At 35.1% G+C, this 22873-nt stretch overlaps 1 protein-coding gene across 5 annotated transcripts in view; it reads left to right on the top strand.

The window, feature by feature from the left end:
• LOC122629874 overlaps positions 1-20854 on the top strand; it is a 198146-nt gene extending 177292 nt beyond the window's left edge. For all 5 annotated transcript variants that reach the window (XM_043813729.1, XM_043813730.1, XM_043813728.1 and 2 more), the window contains one exon: positions 17529-20854. In XM_043813729.1, coding sequence (XP_043669664.1) covers positions 17529-17762 — 234 coding nt within the window. In that variant the 3' untranslated portion in view covers positions 17763-20854. The remainder of the gene's footprint in view (positions 1-17528) is intronic.
• Positions 20855-22873: the final 2019 nt, after the last annotated feature.

Raw genomic sequence — 22873 nt, 5'->3', positions numbered from 1 at the left:
TCACCCTGTATAGCAAGAACGAGGTAGAAGAGAGGAAAAGCAGAAAAGCAAAAGTATCGAAAGTTTCGAGCGGGTTACGTGAGCTTCCAATGCGATTTCCAATTTGCGATTAAACGTCGGCCGATTTGCAATTTGATGGAGGCTTCGCGGATTTGAATGGACACCGTGGATGCTTGCTATTTCATTGGACGTACACACTTTTTCCGACTTTGTTTCTCTCACATTTTCTCCCCATCTACGAATTTTACGTTAATTCTGACTAAAAATCGGATTCGGCATATTGCCGGGTGTCGAATTTTAATCGGAGGTACATGTGAATTGTACGGATGAATGTACATACGTCATATATGTCTTCTTTTATATACTGGAGCTAAAAATTTTGTTGTATTATTTTCCCTTCAAAAAGTAAAAGAAACAATTCTTCTGATCTTGTTATTCTCAAAAGATAAAATTACACGTAAAATAAAAATAGTTCAGAAAGCTCGCGTGAAACGTATTATCGGTCAATTTAAAATACAAGCCGCAAATCGGCCGAAAAAAACTTTGGACTGTCACCAAAAAGTTGATTTCTTCGTCCCGATAAATCGGTACGTGCTTCGAAAGGAAAAGAACTATTTCCTTTTACGTTCGTAATTGAATAACTTATCGGTTTCAGATTATCTTTACAAATTGCCAATAGTCGTCGAAGAGAAATACTTTGATTATGTCAATCAACTTGACATTCTTTACACGATACGAGAATAAATACTGACAGAAAAAAGCTAAAGCGGGCATGACAACGTGATTCAGATTCGTGGTTCATGTCTCCTGGAAATGCGGCATTACACATTAAGATCTTTTCGACTTCATTTCTTCTTTGATAGGAAATAATCGAATAGATCAACTTCTTATTTAATTGAATATTAGCGATATATTTTTAAGTATAATTTCACTATCAATTATTTTAAAAAATGAAAAAAAAGAAAGAGAAAGAGAGAGACAATCTCTCAAAAATTTTCGAGGAAAGCTCGCTACTGCACCAATCATCGGATGACGGAAAATGGTCTGCGCTTGGTCTACGAAACGCTTTTACTAGCATCGATGGCAACTTTCCAGCGCTTTACCATCGTCAAACTATGAATTACATTGCCAAGCAGAGCTACTTTATAAAAATAATGCACAACTTTCTTTTAACGAACATAGGATCAAAATCCGCGTTAAAAAATTTAACGTTATTAAGAAAAATTAATCATAAAACGTAAATATAAATTCAAGAATTAGGAAGAATGAAATGAAAAGAACGAATAACATCAATCATTTGTCTTTTTTAATACAATTCGTTGACTCAAACCTAAAAATATTTATATATAATAAGCGAATAGATAATTATAAATAATTTTAAATGATAGCCCTTATTTTCATTGTATAAATTAGCCGATGAATAAATTCTAATGAACTCACTATCGTAATAACGATTTTGATAATCGCCAAATCGATAAAATTAATCGTTCGAGTAAAGAGAATGAAAGGAAATGGGAAATTTCGTCGAAGGACAAAGTTGTTCCGAGATCGGGGAAGTTAGTAAGGAATAAGCGAAATCCAAGAGAAAGGACTCCTCGAATTAGCACGTGTCGTCGATCAACGTCGCCGATCTCTACTATGAACTGAATTCGGCATATGTATCCGCCTACTCGCAGATAGAGCCGAATGAGTTTCTAATAAAGCAATTAAGCGATAGACCAAAGTTATAGCACATAACTGCGGTGTATAGTGCACAGTGGCAGACTCCTCGTCGTAAAGCACGTTTTCCGACCTCCTGTAAATCGATTTTCGATCTTGAAATGATTGAAACGCGTAGTTAATTCGAGACACGATATATTTTCTACGTGATTGATTTTTTTTATCGTTTTATTTATATCGCTTAATAACGTGATAAACAGAGTAACAATTTATTCGATGTCAAGATGAATTATTGTATCAGGCGAAAAGATAAAAAGATATCTCGTATAATAACCCGGAGACAGTTACATCCTTCGATAATGAATTTAGAAGATTCCACGATGTTATTCGATGCAGGATTTGCTTCGGTATAAATAGGGAGAAAATAAAACTATTAGCAACTTCGTAAAAATAGGATCGTATTTTTCCGAGCTTCACGCGAAAGGGTTTTTAAGAATTAAATTATTTGTCTTTCTCTTTGATGCGAAGATACGAGAGTAGAAAGGAACATCTTAAGGGTGAGTTCTTCTTTAGGTAGAAGAGGGGTAGGAAAGATGTGCTGTCTATCGGGGTGATAACGGTCATCCCGTGGCCAATGACTCCACGCAATTCCCTAAACTCACATATCTCTACCATTCCTGCTACTACCCTCTTACACACCGTCCTATATATTAGATTATATTCTATATCTATAGTATATAGACGTATACATATATGGATGTAGTACATATCCTGAACCTCCTCGAACCGTTTATCTATCTGTCCATGTATCTATCTGTCTGTCTCTCTCTCTCTCTCTCTCTCTCTCTCTCTCTCTCTCTCTCTCTTTTTCTCTCTCTCCCGTTCGCTTAGATTCTCTATCTCGTTTGGTAGATCGAAATACTCTATCCTCCCTGGCCGATAGAAGAAACGATTTTGAGTAATCCCGATGGATCGTGCCTACCTACTCTCTCTCATCGTTCGTTCTATCCTCTCGATCCTTCGTCATCGTTACGCCGGTCAACATCGCTGCAGTTATTTAAACCAATATTCCGAAGCGTGCTCCTACGCTTGATATCGTTTATTGGAAAAAATGTCTATTTTCTTATCTATCAGATTGTCGTTCGTTGTAAAGTAATATTAATTAATTAAGACGATTAATTTTTCTTTTTCTTTTATTTTTACTTAAATTTCTTCTCTTTTCTTTTTCCTTTTATTTATTTATTTTTTTTTTTTCTTTTAATTCAGTCAAGTCCATATTTAAAACCGTAGTAAGTTAAAAGATACTTGAATGTTTTATTTCATAAGTAGAGTATACCAACACTTAAAAAATGTTAACGACCAAAGTGCTAACGGAAGAACCTCACCGTACTAAATCTCACCTTCAAATAGCCTTTTCGTGTTACTCGTTGACGTCTAAAGCGACGTCTTTTCAAATTCATACGTAATAAATTATTTCAAGAAAAATTATCGTTCCACCGGGTAGATAGTTTCAAGTAGAGAGACTCATCGACTTACTGTCAGATCATATGTTCTCCTATTCCTTACTTTTTCATCATATAATATCGTGTCATAAACAGGAAATTAGAATTTTATTCAGTAACACGTTTCTTTCAATAATATCAAAAAGAAAGGAAATAGCAGATTAATATAATAAATTTTAATTGAAATATAACAAGTTGTAATTATCTATAAAGAGAATACTTTACTTTTATATGTCTATGACTGTAATCTATAAAAAGATAATTTATTCAATAGAACATTAATTTGTAATGATCGAATCGATTTAATTAACATTGATTTAACACATTCGCAGACGCTTTATCAGATTAAAATCTTGCTGTTTTATGAAATTAAATAATTTTTCAAAACTCATAAATATCTTTTTATATCAATTAGCATTCCTGTTGTTGTACTTTAATCATAATCGTATAATCACCACGAGATTTACGATAGCACGTCAAGCATAAGATGGCTACAATCGTCTTGTTTTCAAACGATACTTTGTCGTAGACGGCAACAGCCGTTTTGTCTGCGAAATTATTAATTGACGTTTCATTTATCTAGATTCTTTTTTCTCTGATCTAACAAAATACGTAAAATGAATTGACGAGTTGTCTCCTCGTCGGTAGTTTAATTAAAACTTTGAGAAAATGAATGATAGAGAGAAAGTGTGAGAGAAAGAGAAAGAAGCAGAGGGAGAGAGAGAGAGAGAGAGAGAGAGAGAAAGAGCGTAGTTAATGATCGACGTCTTATTTATTCCGTCTCGTGTATGTATAACACAATGCGAAACAAGAAACGTTAGCAAACAACGGTGGAGTATGCCGTGCACGTGCTGCAAATGTAGGAAAGTTGCGTTTAATAGCGTTGGGTAGCGAATACATCGCTCGCTTCTCTTTACCCTTTTGGAATTGTTTGTATTTGAATTTGTTATTTGTTTTCTTGTTGCTTGTGTCTTTCGTCGTGTCTGCAGTTTTCATTTCAATTTCAAGGATACTCGAGGTACGGTTCATCGACTTTAGCTTATCCTTGTTCCTATTCTCCACCCCTCACCTCATTCGAATACCTTCCCACGAGCATAGTACTTTGGAGCAAAGAGAGCGAGCGACAAAAAGAAAAAGTAAAGTTATATATTCCCTTGTCGTTGGTACATACGTCATAAAACTTTGGTAATATAAGAGAAGGACCACAGTCTCTTCGCTCATTCCTTTTCTATTCCTTCACCTCCATCTTGCTATCTCTTTGCTGCCAAGTCGAAGACGCTCGTTTCTTTTTTGGCGAACTATTCCTGTCATTTCACACATTTTTCACTTTTCTTTCTTTCTCGCTTGGCACGCGAACACAAACTCGTAGAAACTCTATATGTATATTGTCTGTGTATTCGTTAAACGTTGAATTTAAAGTTTTCCTTTACGAGTAGCTGTCTTCTTTTGACACAAAAGTAAACGGATAGTTAAAATTTTAAGTGATATTGTTCATAATAAATTTTTTCAAGATGATTAATAAATCGAAAGAAAGGTTTTGTTTTTGGTCGTTCGGAAACTTGATGCGAGTGCAAATAAGTCTTTCGTATAATATCTTCTTTCTCAATGTTTTCTTTCTTTTGTTACTAATAATAGATAAATTTTAAACGTTAAAAAAATTGCACTTGAAATGTTTTTATCAATTTTTTTGTGCAATTAGTAGAATGATTCTGTCTCTGATGAGAAAGTAAAAGACTATTAAAAACTTATGAATCATTCGTCTGAAAGTGTACGATTTAATACTGCGAAACTAAGTATTTATAAATTTCCAAATTCATTTTTACAAAATATACATAAAGTGAACATATATTATAAAAAATTCTAAGGATTGTGAGATTTAATACGGAAGAATTTTTTCGCAACGTTGTGCATTTACTTCTTTGTTGAATTGTCATTGTTGATACGTGATTTCACGAATTCTGGCCTCTTTGATATATTCTAAGAATATAAAAATCCTTTTTAACGTTATTACAAATCTTTTCGTTGATTGAATGGTCAGCATATCGTGTCTTTATTTATTTGCAAAAATACAAGTTAATTACATATAATAAAAATAAATTTGGCGATAATCAATAATTGAACGTCTATGCACGTTGTTATGATATAATTACTATAATATATGTATATTTTCCTTAATTTATCAATTTGCAAATTTTCCAAAAAACATTTAAAAAGATTACCTTTTATTCCTTTCACGTTTATTTGCATAAATAAAAGATTGCAGGACAACGAAATGCTTTGCCGAAATTTCGTCGAAAATATGTCAAACATTTTCCAGGCAGAAAATTTATCTGCGCTTTTCATCGAAGCACGTCAACCGTTTATAAAACATACGAAAATTTATACTAGCACTGACTGCTCGCGATAATAAATCTTAGAAACTAGCAGTGAGGGAAGGTTAAGACGGCTTACGGTGCGAAGTGTAAGAAATAAGTATTCAAGCTTTTAATAATTTAGAGACCCATTTTGACGGTAGCGAGAAAACTTCGTGACTTTATTTTTTTCCTTTCCTTTTTACACTTCTTTCCTCGACTCTCTACTTTTTCTCTTATTCATTTTTTACATTTCCTTTGTCTTAACGCTAAATGGATTGTTGAACGAATTATTGTCCCGTATACTACGTACTTACTTACATATGACGCGATTAAGATTAAAAGTTAAGAAGGCAAGAAGTGCGAAAAAGAGGGGAAAGAGTATTATAATTTGTAAAGAAATGTATGTGTAACGGTGTAGGTATCATAAAAATATTCTGATAAATGAATAAGTAAGTTTTTGTTAAGAAATTCGAATACTTTCCATCGTAATACTTGAAGCAACTATCTACATACGATGCACATGCATAAATTTACAGGATCGATTCGATTCATCGGAAAATAGAAAATTGCCCCAGATTCTGGGTATTGAGCTAGGTATCGCCTTAGGATTACGTGTAAACAAGTCGCTGCTACGTTAGCTACGGGTAAATTTACTTGTGACGCACATAATACGTAGCATACTGTTATTTGCTTAGCAGCATTCGATGTGTCCGATGCATTCTCCTGATGTCGAGCACTAGACATTTCATGAATATGTATGACGTATATATGTCACGTTCTTCGAAAAAATCTCATGGAATTGATCGAACTAATAAATTGATTGAATCCATCTTGACGAGATCTAAGTGTATATATAGTAATCTTTACTAATAATTGTTGAGATTAATATAATCTTAGAAACATTGTGTAATAAATCTTAGAAACATATGTAAATATCAGACAAAAGAACGAACAAATTTTGAAATATTTTACGATGAAATGTAAATAGAAGTAGTGAAACATTCTGGAGATTTTTTTCTAAGAATTATAAAACGCATTCTTTTTTCCTATTATATCTACAGCCTCGATCGCATGCGAATTGCTTAATCGTCCGGTAAGATGTGAAAAGGTAATGAAAAGAAGGCAATAGGATCACGAGAAAAAAAAATAAAAATAGCCAACGTGAAATATAAATCTTTTGGAATATGACGAACACGTTCGCATTGAAACGAGTTCGGAAAGTGATATCACTAGAACTGAAAGTGTTCTGCGAGTATTTCGTTCTCTCGGTTACGGCAAAATCGAAATAGCCGTCGTCATAGCCGTCTAGAAAAAGGTGTATTCGGGTAAGAAGAGTAGTCGAACCAAAGCGAGCTATTTTTCCGTTCTCCCTTCTCTAACGCGATAACATCCGATAGTACACTTTGAAAAACTCATCTAGTTTAACTTCAAATATTCACATTTATGAAAGATTTTATCCCGTCGAATCGAGACGATATCGGTTCAAGAATATATGTATGTAGAAACTTCGTGGTTCGATTTTCTTTGAAGAACTATCGTGTTCCGATTAATTTCCTTTAAAGAAGAAAGATGAAAACAAGTTGTCCTTTCTTTTCTAACAAGTTTTTCTTTAACTAAACTTCCGGAAAACATGTATCCGATACTTGAAATTAACATCGATTCACTTTCCCTTTTTCCTCGGCGGTACTTCGGTAGTTGGTGAAGGGAAGAAGGGGATTCAAGTTTCATTCGTCGCTAAAAGGACGAGGACCGAACGTAAACGCACAGGTGTTCCACATTGATAGCGAAGACTGGCACGAGGCCAATAAAGCCACCTATGCCTTCGCTTCTACCTCCTTTTCCTCCTCCTCCTCTTCCTTCTCTTCCTCATCCTCCATCTACTCTATTCGACCGGCTCGTCTTCTCCTTTGCCTTGCCTTACCCTGCCTTGCCCTGCCTTGTCTTGCCACATTCAAGTCCCCGTATCCGAGTATCGATCTCTCGAGCTCTCGTGACTTTTCATTGAATTTCCATGCGCCACTTAAGCGCTCGCTCGGCTCCTTCTTTCAGCCCTTCTCCTTCTGTATCCTTTCTCTTTTTCTCTTTCCAGCTTCTCCTACGTCAGAGAAGGAAAAAAAGAGAGAAAAAGAGAGAAAGGGAGTAAGAGAGGGAGAGAAAGAGATGAACGGTGGACGTCGAAATATCGTCGAAAAGAAGAAAAAGAAAAAGGAAACTCGTCTTCTTCGCGAGCGAACGAGCACGCTCTTTGCGTTAAAAAGTCAAACCTTCGAACTTGTCTCCGTTTTCTTTCTATTTCAAATCCTAAACATACCTTTCGTGATAACGAAAGGTTACTACGAGGTGAGGCGACTTATTGCCGCTTAAACTTCGCTCGTTTAGTATCAGCTATCTTTTTCTCCTGGCTATTTTCAAAGTTTCGTAGAAGCTTAACCATAAAGAGTTAAAAGAGAGGAAGGAAATATATTTTCATGATGGAGAAAATGTAGTATGGATGAAAAGAGCGAAAAAATTTATTTACATAGTAACAAATAAAAGAAAAAAGAAACGACGGCTGATAATTTTGTAATATCGAGTTTAACGAAACATCCCGTATAAATATATATACGAGAAATATTTTTTATATCAATCTATTTTAGGATATGGAACCGATCTTATCGTCGAATCGATAAGATCGATCATTTTTACAATTCCTCTTTTTATTTCTATTTCCTCTTGTCAAATGCGAATTTTCTCTGTTTTCGTATCATTCTAAAGCATAATCCCATATATAAATACACATATATATAACTTGTCGCAAGAGAACACCTCTAGAATAATTTATCATACCGACTAGAAGGAGAAATTAATCGATGCCCGAATCCAAAATACATAGGTACCTCATCGTGGATAACATATAGAAGAGAAGAGAGAGGCATTCATTGGGTGGGGGTGAATCGAGTCGCCTCGCGGCAGATTCATAATTCGAATTTGCTGTTATGCAATCACAATTATAATCTACGATTATGCAGCTCGCAAGTTGCGCGGCGCTTTGGAAGCTCGATTAGTCTTCCTCCGTTACTTGGGCGAAATTATAGGAGAGAACGTACGGACGCTTTTGCCTCTCGCGAGAAAGGAGCTAACGCAAGAAGAGGAAGGAGTGGGTTGATGGTAGTGCTTGTTGGGATGGGGTTGAAGGTGGGGTTGTTCAACGAGGTGGATTTCCAGCAATGCTGCAGTCAGCCCGGCTTACGGATAATCGCGACGACGTCGACGTCGGCGCCGAAGTCACCGCTGGAAAGTTAATTAAGCACGTTCCAATAAACTTCGGGCAACGAGCGCGACGCCGACAGAGACGACGAGTAACGAGGGAAAACGACCGCGGGTAGTAGCTAGCTAGGTATATATCTGTCTGTCGGTCCGTAGAGATCGATGACGAAGGGAAAAGAGTCGACTGGAATGTCAAATTAAGTATCTCGGCCCCCTGTATAAGTGTCAGCGAAATGCAGCCTCCACCGAGATGGGACCGACATCTTTCATTAAAAGCTCACCGCGAACGCGAAAGAGCGAATGTACGTGCTTCTCATCGTCTACGATGATCTTTACGACGAGGAGAATCTCCTTTACCGCTTTAACGCGATTAATTTTTATTACCCCATCACGAATTGCTAGGAAATTTTCCGACTTTTTCTTTATTATAACATCAAAAAACTTTACTTATATACATATATATACATATATATACAAATTTTAATTACTAATGAATATAACAATTGACACTATCTCTTTCGAAATAGAATCAGTTTTGAATATGTACCTTTCGTTTAACATACGTTCGTCTTTAAGAAATTATCTAAAACATGAACAAAATAATTTAAGTTCGCTATTTCTTAAGACAAAAAGAAAAAGATTATTAGCGCATAGATCGATTACTTTGCATTGATTTTACCCGAGTGAACATTGTATTCAAAACGCAGTTGATTCTCTTGGAAAGACCAGAAGGAGTGGGTGGTTGTGAATTCGCTCGATAATCGGAGTAAGCACGAGTCGCGAACTGAATCGTTTCAACTTCGTTCCCCAAAGCCGGTAATTATTCTGATTCTTCGTTTTTACGAATGGCATCCATTCAACCGTGCGTCCCATTTGTCTCATAGAATACGAGAGAAGGATCGACAACGTTCGCCGATTTACGTCCGGAGAAGGTTTGATTTCGAATTAGGCACGACTCCATTCCAGTCGTTGATTCTTCGACTCTTTGAATTATCGACAATGCTTTCCCCCACCTACTCTTCCTCCTCCTTCTCAACGTTACAATCGACAAGATTCTTGCGCGCGCGAGGGTTTAAGGCCACCCCTCGATGAGCATTCGATTCTGATTCAGTCATTTCACTTTTCTTTTATTTTTCTCTATATATACCTTCTCGAGCAGTCTTCATTTAACATGGCTACATAAGTATACGAATCCATGACCTCGTTTCGTCGTGCTTTAAAAACTCTCTTCTCGAAGAAATGATAGAAAATGAAAGAACGACAAACTTTTTGACTTTTTCAAAACCCTCGTCTGCTTTCATTGATTCGATTTTATGATAGTAATAGAAACAGAGAGAGAGAGAGAGAGAGAGAGAGAGAGAGAGAGAGAAATCATTGGATAATGAAAAGAGTAATTAAAATATGTAGCAGATGTCGTTTATGAGTTTATTCGATGGCTCGCCGACCGCGTATCACAAAACAGCAATTTCGTTAAAATCCAGCGTGTGTCTTTTATTACGATCCGTTTATGGATATAATAGTAGTTTCAAAATTGTGCATCGAATCGTAAAAGATATATGATTAATAAATATAAAATATATTATCGCCTCGTATATTGAATAAATGAACAAAATCGCGAATATCTGCATAATCGATAAATATTTCTTTATTTGGCCATAAACTTTTTCCGTCTGTACATCATTAATTATTACTTCTAACAATACTATTATTTTCTAATAAGATGATCGTTATACGTTAAAGATATCTTTAATAATCCATTCGAATGCGTCTTCTAATGGTAAAAAATGATCTATTTTATTTTATGCAAAAAATTTGTTATGACATTTACAAATACTCTTCAACTATGTTCATAGCTTTTACATTGTTTTCGTTACATCCGTCTTTTCGTTCGAAGAGTCCCTAGAAGCTCTCGAACAATACATATCTCGTTCCTGGTGAATGGACAGATCGAACGAGGCGGCATAACGCCGAAAGGCTATGCAACTGCATCCGTTAGGTGAGGCCATTAAGGCATTGAGACCTTATCTCAATGAAGTCGACGATATCGCTCGAAGAGAGTGGGACTCCACTTCTGGCTTTATCGAGTTGCTGCCTCGATAGGCGACAATCGAACCGAACCGACGTTAGAACGTCGACAAAGCCACGGTTCTTCGGCGTATCGATGAATTTCTCGTCACGATTCGCACGAATGGATACGATTGTTTCAACGAAGGAATAATACCTTTTCTTCTTCTTAATAAAGGAACTCGAAAGACGATTAGAAATAAACGTTAGAGATAGATATCTAGTATAGATCCATAAGAATGGCAGTAAACTCTTTGAAATTGAGCATAATCGTTTCTGGAATGAAATAAGGATCGTGAAATAATGAATCAATCGAGAAAAATTAAATACGTATAATATGAAGAATTCGTTTAAAAAATGCAAATCGATCGTAATAGTAGCAAAATATTCTATTGAAAAAATTAAATGTATACGTTTTACACTCATTCAATGGTTATACAAAATTCTCAAATAGTTTTCATGTCAATTGCAATCTGTCATAAATAAAAATCGAAAAAACTTTTCATATCGCGCTTATCAACGACTGTCACTTTTTAATAAATAAATATCAGAACGTTTTATTTATTTATGTCAAAAGCTCAAAATAACTTTATTCCATATCGAAAGAAATAGAAGCCATCGAAATTTTCAAGAAAACTCATTAAAAATATTACTTTCATCTTAATAGTTCCAAGAGAAAAGAGAAAGAAAATAAGAAAAAAAGAAAGAAAGCAAAAACTTCTTCATGATTTATATTATAAGATCGTTCGTTTCTTCATAAGTCATAAAAAAAATGATCAAGAGTAATCGTGAAGTTTCTTCGATAATTTAAAAAGAAAAGGAGAAAACAAAGAGAAAAAAGCAAACCATATGTAATGTACAATCGAGGTGAGTACGAAGTCGAGTGAAAAAAAGTAGAAGAATGAGTAGGGATGAGTCAATCTGGCAAAGTGCACTGTCCCATAGCTCGTACGAGGATCGAATAGATATGTACATACGTATCTGGCTGCGTATCTATATACAGATACACAGTGTGGATTTCGATGAAATTATTATTTCAGTATGGGTCCGTTTGTTTTTCGAGTATCGAGAGAAGATGACTAAAGGAGAGTGAGTAATATTTTCTGCTCGATGCGATAGCGATGTGCATTCCCCGGGGAATTCACTATGCCTCGCTTGGCCGTCGCTTGCACGCGAACGCAGCTTTCACGTAACAGAAACAATTCGCTTCTACCTTTCGGATATCCGACAGAAGCGGCTTCGAAAGAGGTTGGGGTGGGTGAAGAGAGGCAGAGAGAGGGGGAATGGAGAGAGGTTCGATTAATTTCGCCCGGAGGAACGAACGGGTTTGATTTTCGAATGAAAGAAGCGCGAAAGGAGGGTGGCAATGGCTGCAAAGGAAATGACAGCTACGACCTTTCAACATGCAAACACAAGCTTCATTATCATCGCAAAGGTAATTAACTAGTGATACGCGATGCGTGTAAACGTTATGTAACACAAAAAATACTTTGACTTTACGTATTATATCGATATAATAACTCGTTAGCTACACTTCATAAATATAAAAATAATTTTAATATTCCTCTTTCTCTCTTTCTCTCCTATTTTTCTCTCTCTCTCTTTCTGTCTGTTTCTCTTTCTCTTTCTTTGTTTTCTCTTAACTCTTTCCAGTACCATGATAACTAAAAGAAACTAAAGAAGATTGAAGAAATATTAGGAAAATATTTATCATCCAAGAGAAAGAATCAATCCTGAGTTAATAGAAAAATTGTTTAAATCAAAAAGAAGCTGAATGGATTTCACAGACGTGTCCAAGAAACCGAGAACCATAGGCTAGAAAAATAAAGCAAACTCTTTCATTTTTAAGCCGAGTCCAAAAGAGTATAATCATGCCTTGAGAATTTTTTGCTGTTCTGTCTTGCTTTCTACTGTTGTGCCAACAATAAGTTCTCTCTTTCTTTTTCTCTGCCTTTCTTTATCTCTTTACTATCGATGTTGACATAAGCAACGAAATATAACGATTTTTTAAATTATCTGAGTCGCGTTGTAAAATGTGATAAGTAAGTTTATACAAGAAAAATTTGTTAATAGTAGCGACTACTACTGACTACTGCGGATTGCGCACGTTTCTACCACAACGTTTCTTTGTTCGGTCAGAAAAGAAGATATTCGAGAAGAATATAAGAGCAAGGCAACTGTAGGAATGTAAAAGGGAGTTCTTTCATTTTTAAAACAGTCCAGCAGCGTTGCAGCGTCGCAAGAGCTTTAGAGTTTAAGAACGGTCGGTCTGAACCCATGAAACGAGCAAAAAGACTCTTTAATGCACAACTTCCTTATTTTACATGTTTCAAATGAGCACAGTGATTTCGCATGGAACAACGTAAAACGTAACTTTCCACGTTGCTATGTTTTAAAATCGAACCTTCAATCCCAGATATACATTAACAATAATTAATTAATATTCGTTCGTTGAAACTAATTTATTTACCCCTTTAATAGATAATTAAATATACGAATATTAAGATGGAAATAACGGCAAGATTATATTTTCATATTACTTTTTAAGAAATTTAATAAAAGACCTAAATCGTTCTACGTTTATATTAAATCATATTAAATATTAATATATTATAATATTATAATCACAAATATTTAAGGGTTAAAATTAATTAAAGCGATCCTAAATTCAATATAAATTAAGATAAATACTTTAAATATTAAGGTAGATTCTTCGATGTTGTCTCCTGACGCTGACGTATTCCCTTCATAATTCTCGACTCCATAGATCACAACTACTTAAATCATTCCCTATTAATTCAATTTTTATTCTAATTTAATTGCTCGTTCTTTTATACTCGAGAACTCACTGTTCGATAAAGACGTCATCATGACGTAGACTTAGGTCTTTGTCTCTCCTTTTTCATCCTCTTCCCCTTTACTGTACCATACTCTTCCACTTTCTTCGACCGTTTTTTTTTTTAGACTTTTCCTATTGAACGTTAACTAAGTCTCGACATCGTTATCGATCAAGTGGACACTCCAGATGTCGGAGTGTTGCCCTTTCTTCAACGAAAGGATTCTTTTATGCGACCATTAAAACATCCGTTTATAGTTACTACCGGTACTAATGCACGACTTTTACGATACTACCAACCGCTGGGACCTTCTAGCCCATCCTGTTGTCGTAAAAATATATATTCGATAAAGAAGATTATTGTTTCACGCATTCCACTACGTTATTAACCGTTCGATATACCATACAGTGCTTTAATATAAATTATTAAATAGAAGGAAGTTACACGCGTTGAATTTGAAACGAAATATCGAGTGAAAGAGAACGAGAGATAAGGAACGAGAGATAGAGATAGAGTTATACCAAAGCAGTATTCTTATCGTTGGCGTACATCTTTCCCATTATCACGTCATTATACATTGATAGCATTGTTCGACGACACGAATCGCAAACGGGTCTCGTTTCGAACTGTAAACGAACGTCGCAAACACAATCGTTTCAGATATCGAACAGAATCTCTCTCTCTCTCTCTCTCTCTCTCCCTCTTTCTCTTTCTCTCTATATATCTATCTATCTATCTATCTATCTATCTATCTATCTCTTTCTCTCTCTCTTTCTCTCTCTCTCCGTTTTCAATCGAAGTTTAAGTATGAAATGGAAAAGGGGTCAGTGGGAGACGTCGCCTTGCTATAACAGATCTCTCGGTTCTTCGTTACCACGAATCTTCTCTCTGTCTCTGTCTCTCTCTTTCTCTTCATCTTCGCATACAAGACTGCGTTGACCTAATCGTTTCTCTCCCGAGAAATCCAATTAGCCGGCCATTAATAAGGGATTCCCTCGGAGGAAGAAGGATAATGGTTTACCTGTCCTACGAGAAACGCGGATGCACCTGCAACAACGGCTAAGACACCCATCGCAATGCCATCTTACAACAGCTTCTCATTCGCATATCTGCAAACCTATATAGATAGAATCCTTTGCTTCGCGGATGGTTTGCTTGGAAGGAAAGAGAAAGAGATATCATTAGTTCTCAGAATCCTCTGGAGGATCGAGAACGTTATTCACTCCTTTGGAAAGTACGATCCTTAGTTTCCTCTTGTTCTTTCTCTCTCTCTCTCTCTCTCTCTCTCTCTCTCTGTCTCTTTCTTTTTCTTTCTTTCACTAAGCTATATTTAAATCATCATATTTAATGAATTTTAATGAATCTATACTGATATTTAACTTCGAATGGTTTATCGAGTTAGATGGATACAAGTTCAACGATAAGGAAGGAATTTTAATAGGTAATATATATCATCGAATGGAAAGGATCGCGAGCTTCGCGATTCGATTTTGAAATATCCCTAGAGATTGGTTTACAAAGTATTTCTATAGGATATTTCACCTTTGCTCCCTTGAAACTCCGTTGCTTACATGCGCATCTAAATATTTAGCTGTATTATATCGATAAAAGGGATCCAGCGGTAATAGACGAGAACGTTCGTAAATTATAGCGGGGTATCGAGCTTCCGCAGAATTCCGTCGGTATGCCGCAGCCCCGTATTAATTAAACCGTGACTCGATAGTACACTCTCTCTCTCTCTCTCTCTCTCTCTCTCTCTTTCTCTCTCTCTCTTTCTCTCTTTCTCTCTCTCTCTCTCTCTCTCTTTCTCTCTCTCTCTCTCTCCCTTACACACAAACATATTCTCTTTCTCTTTTCTCTTTCTTGTATATATGATCTCCTTCATGGATCGCGATCTTTGGTATAAAACTTTCTCAACGAAAGGCAACTATATTCTCTAGTTACATTAATCGTATTAATTAAATCTTGCCTAAGTAGGTACATCGTAGGTACTCGTATTGCTAGATATATTTCAAATGTCAACTCTAAATCAGGTATTCCTCAATGTCTACTTATACAAAAATATTGAACTATTTATACTAGTCCGCGTCGTGAGAAATTAATTATGAGACATGCTAGCTATCATCAAAATTTGTAGTTTATTAAGAAAATGAAATTATAGATAATACAGATAAGTCATTAAGATCGATTTTATTTTTAATATTTTTATATAATATTGTTTACTGTTATTCCTTTCTAATATTATATTTCATATCATTATATATTAAATACACATTATCTTTTCTTAACCATTAAGATTCCATATATGTTGACGTAAACTTTTATTGTACCATTCGATGTAGGTAATTCTATTTGTTCTAATCCAACAAATGGCAATACTTGCATCGTCAACGATTTAGAATCTCGTTTAACAAAGAAAATGTTACTAAGCTCGCCGTTCTGTAAGATCATCGATCCTCATCCTGGATAATTAACACGCTACGTGCGAGAAGGAGTTCGAAATCGGTGGCAATTAGCGTGAGCCGATATGTAAAATGAATTATCGCTTTGGGTTTTCGCCGGAATGCCCTGCTTGGATTGTTATTACCCCCCTAGCGTTTTATTAAATTACAGGATAAAAGCGGATGCGTGGATATGGGAATAATGCGATTGTCCACGATGTCATACTGAATTTTTAAAATCATCACGCACTGAATTCATCCTCGAGCAATTCCTATAGTTCTAGATTAATATCGTTAATAAAAAAACATGCCGTATGATGAGATCAATAATATATGTATTATACATATATAAATATCTGGCATAATACTAATGTATGAAAATAACAAATTTATGAATATATACATATATATATATGTGTGTGTGTATAATATATTATATATATATATATACATACATATATATATGTATATGTACATATATACATTTTATTTCAAACTATATAATAATTTAGCAAGCAATAGTATAGCTCTCTTCTTTAAAAAACGATAAAAATGAAAAATTGAAATGAAATTAAAAATAATAAAAAGAAAACTTTTAATAGAGAATTACTGTAAAACGAAATATCAAAAATGATACGAAGAGAAGAGAATAAAGAACATACCTATTACGGTGAAATGCCACCGATAATACTCTCTCTATCTTTATCGATAAAAAAATTCAATTCCTGAGAAAAAGCGGAAAGGGAATTTAATTTCATTGAATATCCGACGTTCGGCAAAGGACTTTTACAAAACGAACGAGGACGCCAAGAACGACGACGAGGTCGAGAAGAGAGAACAAGGACGAGGAAGACCTGACGCGTACTCTCGACGTTTCGAAATCTCAGTGACGTCGAAATCTCGTCGTGCCACGTGGCGCACGATGTGCGTCGCGTACATTTCCACCATACCACCCTCTTACACACCCTTTCCTACCCACGAAAAATATCACCAAAAATCGTTCTGGCCTCAGTTTCCCTATCCTATGCCGGAAATTAAAGATTCAACGAGCCGAAGTAATTTCGAAGTGAAGGAGTAGGACAAAGAGAGAAAGAAAGCGAGAGAGAAGAGAGAGAGAGAGAGAGAGGAGTGAAAAGGGATAGCGACAGTTGAAAATGGAAATCGATGCTACGACTCTACGAACAACCATGAGGTGTTATGTTTCACGATGTTTAATTTGTGAAAAAACATGACCTAAAAAAACATCGGTCATCAAAATATTATCATTGAATGAATACTAGGGTAGTTTTATTGAATAACTCGTTCGTAGATACAAATTTTTCGTGTTTCGATATAAAGTGAAATATATATATATATTTACTTTTGTAAAAAATATTATTTACTACGATAAATACTTGTATGTTAAATGAAATGGTTTTTTTTCAGGAGGAATGCGCTTCCATGCTGGAGGATTTGAGCAATAAGATCAATAATAAACATCACGAAGTTCATACGCATCCCTTACTCTCGATATTCAAGATGGCTGAGGTCGCGGTTAAACTACCATATAGCAACGATGGTAGAAGCATGTCAAGGTCATCGAGTTCCATCCTCCTACTCGTGCTCCTAGCGTGCAGCATTTTCGCGTCCACTTCGACGTGTCTCGTCGACGATTCGTGACACGGATAAAGTTACCTATTCTACAAGAGAAGGGGAAGAAAAGTCTCGAGTGTTTAGAATATCAACGACGGTTTAGGGACATGAAAAAGTGTCGGAAAGAGTTTAAAGAAAGAAAGAGCGAATGAAAAATGGTGTAAGTAGGTATATCTGTGCGTGTGTATGAGTTACGCATACGTGTTCGCACGTATGTGTTTGTATAGGTGGATCTACGTGCGTGCATGTGTAAAAAAGTTTAGTTCGTCTTTTTCGAGAAAGATTTAAAATCGCTATCTGTCTGACTATCCAAACTTGTTCCTACAATCGAGAATCGAAACGACACTATAGAGAGCTAAGCCAAGTAACTTTCCGTGTAGTAGACGGACAAAGATACACCGTATACGTGGTAGTATTACAACAAGATCGTAATAAGAAAAATGTCTGTACGAGATACGTGATGTAAAAGAATATGACAAAAGAGGGAAAGGTTTATTTTCTTATACGTTTCTTCTCGAGTCTATTTTCATTCACGTTGAATCTTGAAGATATTGATTGAAGAGAAAATAGAATAGCAAAACCGAATTATAGTCGCGTTGTCACAAAATCGAATGTATAGAAACAGCTGCAGTTACCTGTTCGACCTCGATACGAAACGTGCTTTTTCTGATATTCCACTTTCAATAAGAAATAGATCACGTATACAAAAAGTGAATATGAATCGAAATACACAGTTCGCTGCTGGACCGGCGACGGTATTACAATCTCTTCCAAACGATCTTGGCTAATGTAAAATCCTACCGCGGTATTTATATTGACCAAATAAACTGCGACACGATAGTAGAGTTGAAGTTCTACTCTACGAAAATTACGAAAAATCTCCTATTGCGTAGGCATGGACGATCCTATAATCATCGGAGATAAAATCAAGTACGATACTCGATTGCCTGGAATGACTTCGTGTGTATAAATCGAATGAATTAGAGAAAGAATGAAAGAGAGAAAGAGAGAGAGAGAGAGAGAGAGAGAGAGAGAGAGAGAGAGAAACAGAGAGAGAGAGAGAGAGAAAGAAAGAAACGAAAAGTCTGTAAAGGACTAGCACTAATTAATATGTATAATGAATTATTCAGTAAACTCCTCCCATACTGGACCATTAGGTGTGTTTGTTAAAGTTGAAACTTGAAGCGCAAATGACGCGTTTTCAAATTAATCGTATGAGGCTCCGAATATTGTAGATCGAATTATAGATTGTTAATATAGATATAAAATAAAGGTGTAAAAAATAGAAGTAGAGACGCTACGTAAAAAGAAAGAGAAATTATCGGGATTATACGAGTGGTATTTTTAAAGCCACCTTAGGTATCGTATAATCATTATTCTCAAAAAGGTGGCTCAAATTTTCCTAAGCTGTTATATCCAATGTATGACATTAGCAAATAATGCGGGAATTTGCAATCTCGAGCGATAGATAAAGCGGAATGATCGATGAAGTAACGACGTAGGAAGCAAACATACGAAAAAGAATAATTATTCACTTATATACAAACAAAATATACATATATATATATATACAAATATACACACATACATATATATAAGAAATAATAATAATAATAATATATATTATTATTATTATAAACCCATATTAAATATAAGTATGCAAATTAATGTAGCTAAGGAATGAAAGCATCGACGAAAGCATGGCGATGGTGTCCACGCTGACGAACATCGATATAATACCGTTTGTACATGAAACTCTGCGCTGTAGTGAAACGTTAAGTTTATTATAAAAAATTCGTCAATTTAGAAACTTGACTAATTATATGTACAATCGTGTTGGCATATATGTAATGCGACGGATATGAATGTATGCGATAGAGAATTATTATCCCACTCACGATCATCCCAACTACATACGAGATAATCTTATGCACAAATGATTTTTTAATACCCTGCTATTTTGTTATTTTCTTTTTTCGATTTTTGGCAATCATCAGGTTACTCATTCGTCGAGAGAATTCCTTCATTATTTATAGATAATCAACGCAGTGGTAATTCGTAAAAAACATTTAATCGAATAGTCTCGATGCATTCGCAATTAATTTATACGGGGAAAAGCGTTAAAGACGTATTCTTCTGTTTTATAAAGGTATATAGGTTGTAATTGTAATCGAGTACAATACACGGCACAATATTGCAATCTACTCGACAGGCACAATGCGTTAATTTTGACGAGAAGAGAGTTGGGATGTGCGCGAGCGAGATTGAATGTACGTGACGTGGCTATCGGAAAAGCAATAATGTATAAAGTTTATGATCCACTGGCACATTGCTCAAAGAGATAGAATATGTAAATCTCATGTTATGTATACATACACACGGTGACACATATACATGCAGGTACAATACGAAGAAGAAATTCGTGTACGTGTTAAATAGATAAAAAATTCGTGGCTGGTGTCCGAACAATCGTCCAAAACGATCCATTTTGGAGTGACCAAACGTGCGTACGTAAAAAGAAAAAGCATAAATGATCAAAGTCGATGAAAAACAAAAAGCTCGTCCGTGTTGTAATCAACCGCTGAATTGTTGTTGAACATATTTTTGCGGTAGTTTAAGAAGGCATAGATACGCTTGAATCTATCAAAACGAAAAAAAAAGAAAGAAAGAAAAACAAGTATGTAATTTTTCGTTATCTTTGATCATTATATTCTTTGATCATTATATTAATAAAATTTTTAGAGATTTTGCTTGATCCAAGCAAAATGCAACATCGAAAGATTCTACTAGATTGTGTCCATTGAGATTAATCATTTTCATTCTCCATCGATAACGACGTTTCTTTGAACAATCGCTCTCTCGTTGTATAGTGGAACTGTATAATAGTTTTATCTAATATATTTACTCGTACAAAATAAGCTAATCGCACTATACGATACTATACTTAATAATGCTATTTGTTAATTGAAAAAAGCGGAATGTCTCTGATAACGATATACGACGTTAGAGTTATTTTCACGAAGCAGAAATGGAACGCTCTTTCATTCATTTACCGATTCTAAAAGACATTTTACTTTTTTCTTTTTTATTCTTCATAATGTCACATTAGATTGCAAGAAATTCTTGAGCGGAAGATCTCCGGCCTAACTGAGCACACTTAGCATTCTATAATTTTATTTCTACGAAGAGGACTAAAAATTTCTAGGTGGGCCGATAGTTTCTAGATGATTTTAAAAATCGATTACTCTTTTGCAAAACAGTCACGAAAAAATTAATTGATTTTTAAAATCATCTAGAAAGTTTTGACCTATTTAAAAACTTTTGATCCACCTTGTATTTAAATATACGTGATAATCATAGTACGAAGTAATAAAGTTCTTGAATTAACATTTGAGAACAAATTCGAACATATCCGAGCTTCGTGAAAATGGCAGAATACGAAATACTTCTGTATAGTAGTTGAAAAAAAGATTATTTATACGAAATTTTACAAAGCACACAGCTAAGCGATCGTTAAACGTGCAACGTTACATATTTGATCATAAGTTGTCTCTTCCATTAATTTACTCGAGAAACAAAACGAAAAAAGCCAAAAAGCAAGAGCAACAAAAAAAAATTAAAGAAAGAGAAAGAGATAAAAAAAGAGAGAGAAAGACACAAAGCAGCGGTTACGATGAGGAGACCGATGCGATAACAAACTACGGTGGTTCCAATTGAACATATCAAGGCCTCTTAGAAAAGGCTAGCCAACGCGAGATTTTACTCTGGTTTCACATAGATTCAGTTTTTTCGAAGCTTTTTTCAAATGAAGAGAACACGATGAATAATAAAAGAAATAAAAGAGGATGATTCGTTTGCTGGATGTTGCCAATATGTACGAGCCATTTTGAGAATAATTGCTGAATTTAAATATTTGGCCTAATTTTAACGCGTTAAAAAAGCAAAAGCGAAGAAGAAGAAAAAGGGAAAAAAGAACACATGCATAATAATAATTCATTTAATATTACATATCCAAAAAAAAGGTTCATACTGCAACTGTAACTCGTTAATTAACATTACGACAAGTGTTATTATCGAAGCTTCTGTCAAACGAATCATTTTATCGTACTATGGTAACATTTGTAGCAGGGGTCAGATATCAATTTTCCACGAGCTGCAAACGCTAACGAGTCTTTAGAATATTCCAACCTGCTAGATAGTAAAGTTCACACGTTTACAAATTCCTGCCTTACCGATGAAACAAAACGTCATCTTAGGAAAAGGTAACGATTATCATACGTCCGTAAAGCAGAATTTTTTTATTTCGATCGTTTCATCATTGGAGACGTTCAAATATCTTTTTTCAATTTTTCTTTCGTGAATCGACTGAATCACGGATATGGGAACATCTTCATAAAGATTTCTCATGAAATCAAACATTTAGTATGTCCCTGATCGAAACGACGATAATCTCATAAAAGATGCTCCGTCGATGAAACAGAACAAAACGCGAAAGCTTGTCCTTGTGAAACACGTACACTTACACACTTGCAGAAACGCGTATATTTTATGTGCATATTATATACATACGCATATTATACTACAAGCATTATAAAATACGCGAAACATATAAATAAACATATATGTACATATTTTTTATTACTCGAAAGACACTCTGACCCCGGCCACGCGTGCAATGTGTAATATAAATTATAAGACTATCTTATATGTAAACATATTCGTAAGTAGCGCACTGCTATAAGCATGCTTAAACCTTCCTAATCGACTTTGGTACTCATTATAACGTGTGCTCGCTATCGCTCCTAATCTCGTATAGACGGGCGATTATTCGAGTATTTGGGCAAAGTCGGCGACCGGGTTATATAGGAATAAAAAATAAAAAATAGATGCAAAACTATGTTTTTTGTCATGCAAAACTAAAGAGAAAGAGACTAGATTCTACAATATGAAATATCGATCGAATTTTATCTCAGCTATCGTGATTAGTGTATCATGACTGTTATTAATAAACGGTTGTTAGATCAATATGATTATAATTGCGGTTTTCTCTCTGTATACAAATTTTTAGAAATTTTTTTTCAAAGATTTACCGAAAAAAGTATTCTATTTCGATTTAATGATCTTTGTGAAAATTTGGC

Source organism: Vespula pensylvanica, chromosome 6 (assembly GCF_014466175.1).
Source record: "Vespula pensylvanica isolate Volc-1 chromosome 6, ASM1446617v1, whole genome shotgun sequence".
Classification (NCBI taxonomy): Eukaryota; Metazoa; Arthropoda; class Insecta; order Hymenoptera; family Vespidae; genus Vespula; species Vespula pensylvanica.
Note: the sequence above shows the minus strand (reverse complement) of the source record. Positions and strands in the feature narration are given on the sequence as shown.